The sequence below is a fragment of the Monodon monoceros genome, unplaced genomic scaffold, assembly GCF_005190385.1.
Source record: "Monodon monoceros isolate NGI ecotype Baffin Bay Population unplaced genomic scaffold, NGI_Narwhal_1 Super_Scaffold_6, whole genome shotgun sequence".
Taxonomy (NCBI): domain Eukaryota; kingdom Metazoa; phylum Chordata; class Mammalia; order Artiodactyla; family Monodontidae; genus Monodon; species Monodon monoceros.
The window spans coordinates 53,943,263-53,951,668 of record NW_021703783.1 but is presented as its reverse complement, the minus strand read 5'-3'; the positions used below and the strand labels follow the sequence as shown (position 1 = coordinate 53,951,668).

The following is an 8,406-nucleotide window of genomic DNA, read 5'->3' as shown; positions in this document are numbered from 1 at the left end:
TAAGTTACAGAGAACGGAATGAATAAAAGTAACTTTCTTTTCAGAAGAAATCTTTCTTTAAATAAAATGTTTTTTCAATCCTAACATATAAAACAGACAAAAATAGAGTCATTGTAGTGGCGGGGAAGGAAGCTGATCCTGTTCACTTACCCTTCTTGTCTTTTGCAGGCTGCTATGAAGTTTGAAAACTACAATTCAATATATTCAGCTGACCCTATATATCATGTCAGAGCTAGAAGAGAAAGCAAAAATACCCTCAATCTAATATTTATTTATTTAGCTTTTTTTTTGCAACTATAAATTACAATCACTAGTACACCTGTAATTCTTTATAGTGTGTTCAACTAAATAAGCAAACACAGCATAGGTCAGTTTAAAAGAAATCATAGTACTTTTCAGTGTAATTTGCAAAAGAGGGAAAAAGTCTTGGACCCACTCCTTGAAAGGAAATAAATATCAAGTAACCATAAAAATATTCAGTCATTTTCCAGGTCTTCAGGGAGGTTCATGCATGGTCCCAGGCAGAGCATCACAGTTCCTCTTTGAAATATCCCAGCTTTGCCAATGACATCTCTTTTCTCAACTGCATAACTTCCCAAAACATTTGATCAACTATACAAACAGAAAAGAGAAACACATAAATCATAAACTATTATCTTAATTATTTTTAATCTGTTTCACTGAAAATTTAAGATTAGCTGAAATGCCAGTTGGGCGTCTCCTAATGATGTACCTAATGCTTAGACATGCTATCACTGCTTCACACTAACTTCTCCATGTACTTGTGAGCATCCCAGTTTTATGAATAAATAAGCAGTATTTACCAATTTTGCTACAACGATTTGTTAGATACATCAATGACTGACTACCATTTTAGCCCAAAAGAAGGCAGGCATCTCAATGTCCTGAGTAACTGGCAATGCTGCTGCCTTCTTGAGTAACTACACTCAATGCTCAATTACACAAGAGTTATTATCTAACTTATGCATCTTCTTGCTATAGTTTGCTGTATCTTGGCCATTTTTCACTTTTCATTAAAACCAACAGAGTAAACAGGAAAAAAAGGAAAACAAGAGACAGTCCAGAGAACTTAGTAACATTCTTTGTGAGTAATAATAGGGAAAGATTCTGTGTATGGCTCAATTAGAAATAAAAATAAATGCAGAGGATAAACTGTAAATTTCAATTATCTGTGCTTCTGAAAGTTCCCTCTGTAAGTGGGAAGAAATTTGCTCTATGTTTTAGATAATAAAAGGTCTCTCTCTGACATATGATCAGATTAGATTGATTTAGATCAGTGGTTCTCAACCTGGGAGAATGTGTCCCCAGGTGTGCATTTGGCAATGTCTGGATATATTTTTCATTACTAGCATCTAGTGAGTAAAGCCCAGGGATGCTATTAAACATCCTACAATGCACAAGACAGCCTCCCACAACAAAGAATTATCCAGTTTAAAATAATAATAGTACCAAGGCTGAGAAACCCTGCTTTATATTTAACTGCCTTAAATCCTTTTTAGCACAAGGCACAGACAATAAACAGATTGTAAAATTAACAATAATTTACTACAAACCCACTCAGTATACAATGTGTAACAAATGCTGTAAGTGAAAGGGTAAGAGGAACCAGACAAGATATCACTTTTATCACCATCACCACAACCACTCATGATCCCTTCTTCCTGTTTTCACAAAGTAGAGTACCTTTCATTCTTCCCTACAAAAACTTTTTTTCTTTTCTTTTTTTTTATTCAAACATAAAGTCACAAAAATTATAATCATCCTCATCAGTTCACTCAGTCCCATGTAATTTTTTTTCCATCTTGACCTTTTGTTAGCACTTTTATGAATTCATCAGTTTTCCATTAGAGTTCTGAAAATGCTCATTCCTTCAGTTCAGCAGTACAGTCAGTTACCAGAAACCTGTACTTGTCAGTCTTTTCCATGAATTCCCTGAAGATGAAACCCTTTTATAGGAACATTTTTGCTAAGGCATCAGAGTACACCCAGAACTGTCTGTAAATGACAGAAGACTTAAAAATGACCGCGGTTAAAGATTGGATGAAAGTTCATAATAATGCAATTGACAGGGAAATTTAGTTGTTTCTGAGACATACATTTTAAAGTAATAACTAGAATTATGACTTATAACATTATAGCAGCACATATAAGATTTTTAGAAATTTCATGTAATGTCTGAAACATTTATATTAACATATTTCCATACAAATAACCCAAAGAAAGTTTAGTATTAGTTGTTCTTTTTGTTTTTTTATACTGCAGGTTCTTATTAGTCATCAATATAATACACATCAGTGTATACATGTCAATCCCAATCGCCCAATGCAGCACACCACCATCCCCACCCCACCGTGGTTTTCCCCCCTTGGTGTCCATACGTTTGTTCTCTACATCTGTGTCTCAACTTCTGCCCTGCAAACCAGTTCATCTGTACCATTCTTCTAGGTTCCACATCCATGTGTTAATATACGATATTTGTTTTTCTCTTTCTGACTTACTTCACTCTGTATGACAGTCTCTAGATCCATCCATGTCTCAACAAATGACTCAATTTTGTTCCTTTTTATGGCTGAGTAATATTCCATTGTATATATGTACCACATCTTCTTTAACCATTCGTCTTTCGATGGGCATTTAGGTTGCTTCCATGACTTGGCTATTGTAAATAGTGCTGCAATGAACATTGGGGTGTGCATGTGTCTTTTTGAATTATGGTTTCCTCTAGGTATATGCCCAATAGTGGGCTTGTTGGATCATATGGTAATTCTATTTTTAGTTTTTTAAGGAACCTCCATACTGTTCTCCATAGTGGCTGTACCAATTTATATTCCTACCAACAGTGCAAGAGGGTTCCCTTTTCTCCACACCCTCTCCAGCATTTGCTGTTTGTAGATTTTCTGATGATGCCCATTCTAACTGGTGTGAGGTGATACCTCATTGTAGTTTTGATTTGCATTTCTCCAATAATTAGTGGTGTTGAGCAGCTTTTCATGTGCTTCTTGGTTATCTGTATATCTTCTTTGGAGAAATGTCTATTTAGGTCTTCTGCCCATTTTTGGATTGGGTTGTTTGTTTCTTTAATATTGGGCTGCATGAGCTGTTTAAATATTTTGGAGATTAATCCTTTGTCCGTTGATTCGTTTGCAAATATTTTCTCCCATTCTGAGGGGTGTCTTTTCGTCTTGTTTATGGTTTCCTTTGCTGTGCAAAAGCTTTGAAGTTTCATTAGGTTCCATTTCTTTATTTTTGTTTTTGTTTCCATTACTCTAGGAGGTGGATCATAAAAGATCCTGCTGTGATTTATGTCAAAGAGTGTTCTTCCTATGCTTCCCTCTAAGAGTTTTACAGTGTCTGGTCTTACATTTAGGTCTCGAATCCATTTTGAGTTTATTTTTGTGTATGGTGTTAGGGAGTGCTCTAATTTCATTCTTTTACATAAAACTTCTTTTTTTAACAAGAAGAAAAAATATGCTTGACAACTTAACACAAATCATCTGTTCTTCAGCTTAAATCATATTATCTACCAATAGGTATTAAAAAAGATTTAAATTTTATTAAAGTCATAAAAAGTACTGTATAGTTTAAAGACTGCTTTTATGCTCTGTGGGCTTTTGAAATTCAATGTTAATTAGAGACAGGTTTCACCCCTTTTCTTTTATGCATTAAAACCTAATTATATGGGATTATAAATAAATGACTATTTTCAACGTACTAGAGCTTGAAAACGCTAAACTAAGTTTTTATCAACACGATTGATTTTTCCAAAGAATTAAGATTCACTGGTTTACATGACAGAAAGATAGTAGGCATCTACTAGTTTTAAAGTATAAGAAAATTTTCAATGTTTAGAAAAATAAAAACAGAAAAATTTCCCACAACTTCAAATAGAAAATTGGCATGGACTTGTCCCTAGCCTAGTATCTGCTATTTCTGTTTTAAAACAATGATACATATTTAAAGAAAAAACAAAAACACAAAACAAAACACTGCTTTTGAGCTGTCAGGCCATATTAGTTTCTATGCCTAGTATTTAAGACATTCGGCTATAAAACCATAAGTAATCATGAAAGACTACATTAAAAAATATCCAGCAGAGTCCTGGGCTGACTATCCTGGATATATCATCCACATGTCTCAGCTGATTTAGATCACAGTCATCTTTATTTCACTCAGAATTACGCTCAGGACTGCTTTATTAACTTACACATGAAAGTAGAAAATACAGGAAAAAATTTATTGTTAGTGCCTTGTGGGTTCCAGTAATTAAAATAAATCTGGGGAATTCCCTGGTGGTCCAGTGGTTAGGACTCTGCACTTCCACTGCAGGGGACATGGGTTTGATCCCTGGTCAGGGAACTAAGATCCCACATGCCACGTGGCATGGCCAAAAATAAAAAATCTATTAAAAAATAAATAAAATAAAATAAAATAAATCTGACCATGTCTAGAGCTTGTTCATTTTTATTTCTTAAGGAGTAAATTCAATGGGCTTTATGCTCCTCTCACACTTACCATCTGGTTTATCATACACCCCTTAAAAGTTAAAACTGATTCTGCTTAAAATTAGAGTAAAATGAGGCAAATATAAGGATTAAATACATGTTTAAAAGATGCATTTGTTCCCAAATTCTTCACACATTTTATTAGACCTACAAAAGAGATTCAATATAAATGTACCAATGATAAAGTTGACTTGCGCTTACTATTATGTTCCATACTTTTTACTGAATTTCATGCAAATATTTTATAATGAATTAAGAACACTCACCATCCTGCTGTTTCACAAGTCCCTGTTGAATATATCGAATATATGTGAAAAAGTTACATACAGAAGTGATCTATGCCAAAAAGAAAAAAAAATGTTAAACAGTCAAATATCTCACATCAAAGCAAGCTTTATTAAAACTTGTGGTTAATGAGGAGCAACTAAGCCTGTGCGCCACAACTGTTGAGCCTGTGCTCTAGAGCCCTTGAGCCACAACTACTGAGCCCACGAGCAACAACTACTGCAGCCTGCACGCCCAGAGCCCATGCTCTGCAACAAGAGAAGCCACCACAACTAGAAGCCCGCGCAGCACAACGAAGAGTAGCCCCCACTTGCCGCAACTAGAAAGCCCACGCGCAGCAACAAAGACCCAATGCAGCCAAAAATAAATAAATTAATTAAAAAAAGAAATTTGTGGTTAAATTACTTACCCTGTATCTGCAAAAAGGAGAAATATAATAATAATTGCTTGAGTCCCCTAATTTAATTCTGTGTTTACAGGACTTACTCTGACCTGTGAGAGCACATTTTCTGTAAAACAAGGATAAATTTTAGTTTTTTAAATTAAAAGCATTTTGCCCCTACCTTCTGGACGAGTTGTATATTCATTAAGACAACTAATATCTGAGAACCGAACACGTACCAGGCACTTTGTGATGCTGGGCTATAATGATGAAAAAGACAAAAGCCCTGCCCTTTGGGGCTTACATCCTAGTATAAGCTTACAGGCATAGCTTTAACCATGGTGCTAGAAATAGAAGCTAAATGTGTTCATATGTGTCCTGGGGCAAACTTACGAATGAGTAATCAGCTGCAGGGCAGCTCCCAGCTTTCCACTGGGACTTCAACTTCTCTCTCAGTTGAAAAAAACTTAAAAGTGACTGCTTAGGTCTCAAAACATGTTACTGACAGCTTTGCAGGAGAACAGCTTCCAGATGGGATACTTTTTGGTGTGTTGGGTTGGTATATATGCATTTAACGTGGCACCTAGGCCTAAGAAGTACAAAGGAATAAGCTACCGTACAAATACACTGAATCTTAACAATTACACAAAGGGTACACTACATTTAGACATACCAACCTTTCTCTTTGCATACTACAACATGTAAAATTTGGTATGAGGGCTTTCTGGCTGGGATTAGGCTGAAAGCCTCTTTTTTTTTTTTGCCACACCACTTGGCATGTGGAATCTCAGTTCCCCGACCAGGGATTGAACCTGCACTCGCTGCACTGGAAGTGCAGGGTCTTAACCACTGGACTGCCAGGGAAGTCCCCCTGAAAGCCTCTTGAGAACAGTAAATGTATTTTATTCATCTTTAAATGCCTGGCACCAAGCATGGCCTGGCACACAGCAGACATTCAATGACTGTTGGTTAAGTGACAGGCCACCTGTCACTCCACTGCTCAACAGGATCAGGCTGGACTCACAGCAGCCCAGGTGTCAACCTCCTAAATTAGAAGCTTGACTGAAGATAGCTATCATTCCTTGTCAATGCAAAATTAGTGTAGCTCTAAGTAAAATAAAGTGGCCAATAGCATTTTATACAACATTGTAAATTATATAATAAAGAAAAATATATTAAATGAACGTTAATTTTCAGCTATACTTACCAGAAATATGATACAAATGTGCCTCCATATTAAGCAAACACATGGAGAATGTGCATTTAAAAGGGTAATTTTGGAAGTGGCCATTCAAATCACAAAAGAATTCTTACCTTTTCAAAGAGATTTAGCCTCATTGTTCCTTTATTGGAAAATTCCTTTAATGATCTATAACAATATTTAAAAGCACTAACTACTAGCTTGGGGAGGATAGACAATCAAGAAATTTAAGGCACAAGTGGGTAAAAGTCCTTGGAACTATACTATTTTAAGCACAATTTACACAAGAGAAAAAAGTAACCATCAAACTGATAAAAATCACCTTTTGGAAGCAGACATACCTGTTTGTCTACTATTTTTCTAATTTTGAAAGGACTCAGGTAAAGTGGTTTTAAGTATCAACTTTTAAAATAATAAAGAAGTGTTTAAGTTATCTCATTTCTAAAGCCAATATATTTTTATTTGAGCCAGGATTCAACACTAAGTCTTCTGACCTCTAATTCCAATGTTTTTTTTTAACATGCCACACTACCTCAGTATCCCCTAACAGCTCTAGTCCCAAGATTCCAAATCCTTGCTTGCCATTTTCACTTAGGGATGTCAACGTGTCTAAATCTAGACCTATCATCTTGTTTCCAAAACCAGAGCCCTTCCTATTGATTTCCAAAAGCTCACAGTATCCCTCTAATCAGTCACCTCTAATTCCTTTTTTTCACATCTTCCCTCTCCAAACACTCACCATCCTCTGAACACACTGTTTTCTTGTTCCTTTATTCAGTCGTATGTACTGTTCCTTATCTCCCCAATTCCACCCATGCTTCAAAAGCCCAGATCAAATCAAATCCCAAGAACAGTCCCTGATCACCACCAGTAGAATGATCTTGCCTTCCACAAAATTCCCCAAGCACTGTGCCATTCGTTTAGTGTTTATCTTGATAACCTCATCCACAAGAGCCATACGTCACGTTTCATAAAAGAGGACAACGTCTTCTTTAGTATTCTCCACACAATATGCACCACAAACACCTTGGTTTCTGGCCCCATTCCCACAAGAACAATATTCTTAACGATGTAAATTATTCTCTAAACCTAATCTGTATAATTATTTTACTAAAATACTGTAAAAATCTACTTTAACTGAGACTCTGATTTGTTATCATTTGATATTTGCATGTTTAATGTGTGATATATAATGCAAGTATAAATTTAAAATCCTACAGTAAAAACTGCTATATTTAAAATAAGGTATAACATAGAAACTAAAAGTACAAAAAGTATTAATGGCCAGGATAAAAATACCCAGGTGTTTGCTGAAGGATAGAATTTAGGAATGAAAATCTCTTCCCCAAAATTCAGAGGCCACCATACTACAGGTGTGGCATGGGGGAGTGTCAAACAGGACATAACTCTAGGTAGACGTGTGGCTCACAGAGCAAATACAGGATTAAGTTACCCAAATACCAACACTGTGTGATGCTGCTGAGAGTGTGACGTGCGTAACAGGAAACAAGAACTACACAACTCCTACGACTGGCTTTAACAGACCTAGTAGTTAATCTCAACCAGTTATTTCCTCCTCTGCCTTCAAAATGGCCTGATGGGATTCAATTATTGCTTGCTGTGAGCTCTCTCGGGCTCTTCGGTCCCCTATACCGATCTAGTTCTTCACCACCAACTAAGCAGCTTCCTCAAAATCTTCTGAAGTCACTTTTTAAACAGCTGTGGCAAACGTTTTATGTACTGTTGGTTTCAGTCTTTCCTCCTCCCAGGACCAGTTGGAAGACAGCTTGCCCTGCTACGAAGTGTGGGAGTCACCCCTGAAGGTATAAAACTGCCAAATATCTCTCACATATGGGAGACAGAGCTGTTTATCTACCAAAGTGAGAAAGTTTTATAATGAGAGTAGTAAAGGAGAGGACTAACCAAGCCTTCTGGTACCCTGTTTTCATGCTTGGTAAGAGTTGGTCTAATTCACTGTCTTCTCAAACTATTTTTGATGGCAAGCCTCAAAAAGA

The 8,406-nt window shown here is 36.2% G+C and overlaps 1 protein-coding gene across 5 annotated transcripts in view; it reads right to left on the bottom strand.

Moving 5' to 3' along the window:
- Window positions 1-255: 255 nt before the first annotated feature.
- Window positions 256-8,406, bottom strand: part of RAB3IP (RAB3A interacting protein) — a 50,334-nt gene continuing 42,183 nt past the window's right edge. For 4 of the 5 annotated variants that reach the window (XM_029204681.1, XM_029204683.1, XM_029204684.1 and 1 more), the window contains exons 9-11: window positions 5,218-5,317; window positions 4,790-4,859; window positions 257-612 (exon numbers count right to left, since the gene is read on the bottom strand). In XM_029204681.1, coding sequence (XP_029060514.1) covers window positions 530-612; window positions 4,790-4,859; window positions 5,218-5,317 — 253 coding nt within the window. In that variant the 3' untranslated portion in view covers window positions 257-529. Of the gene's footprint in view, window positions 613-4,789; window positions 4,860-5,217; window positions 5,318-8,406 lie in introns of all 5 variants that reach the window. The other variant, XM_029204680.1, reaches the window with a different exon arrangement.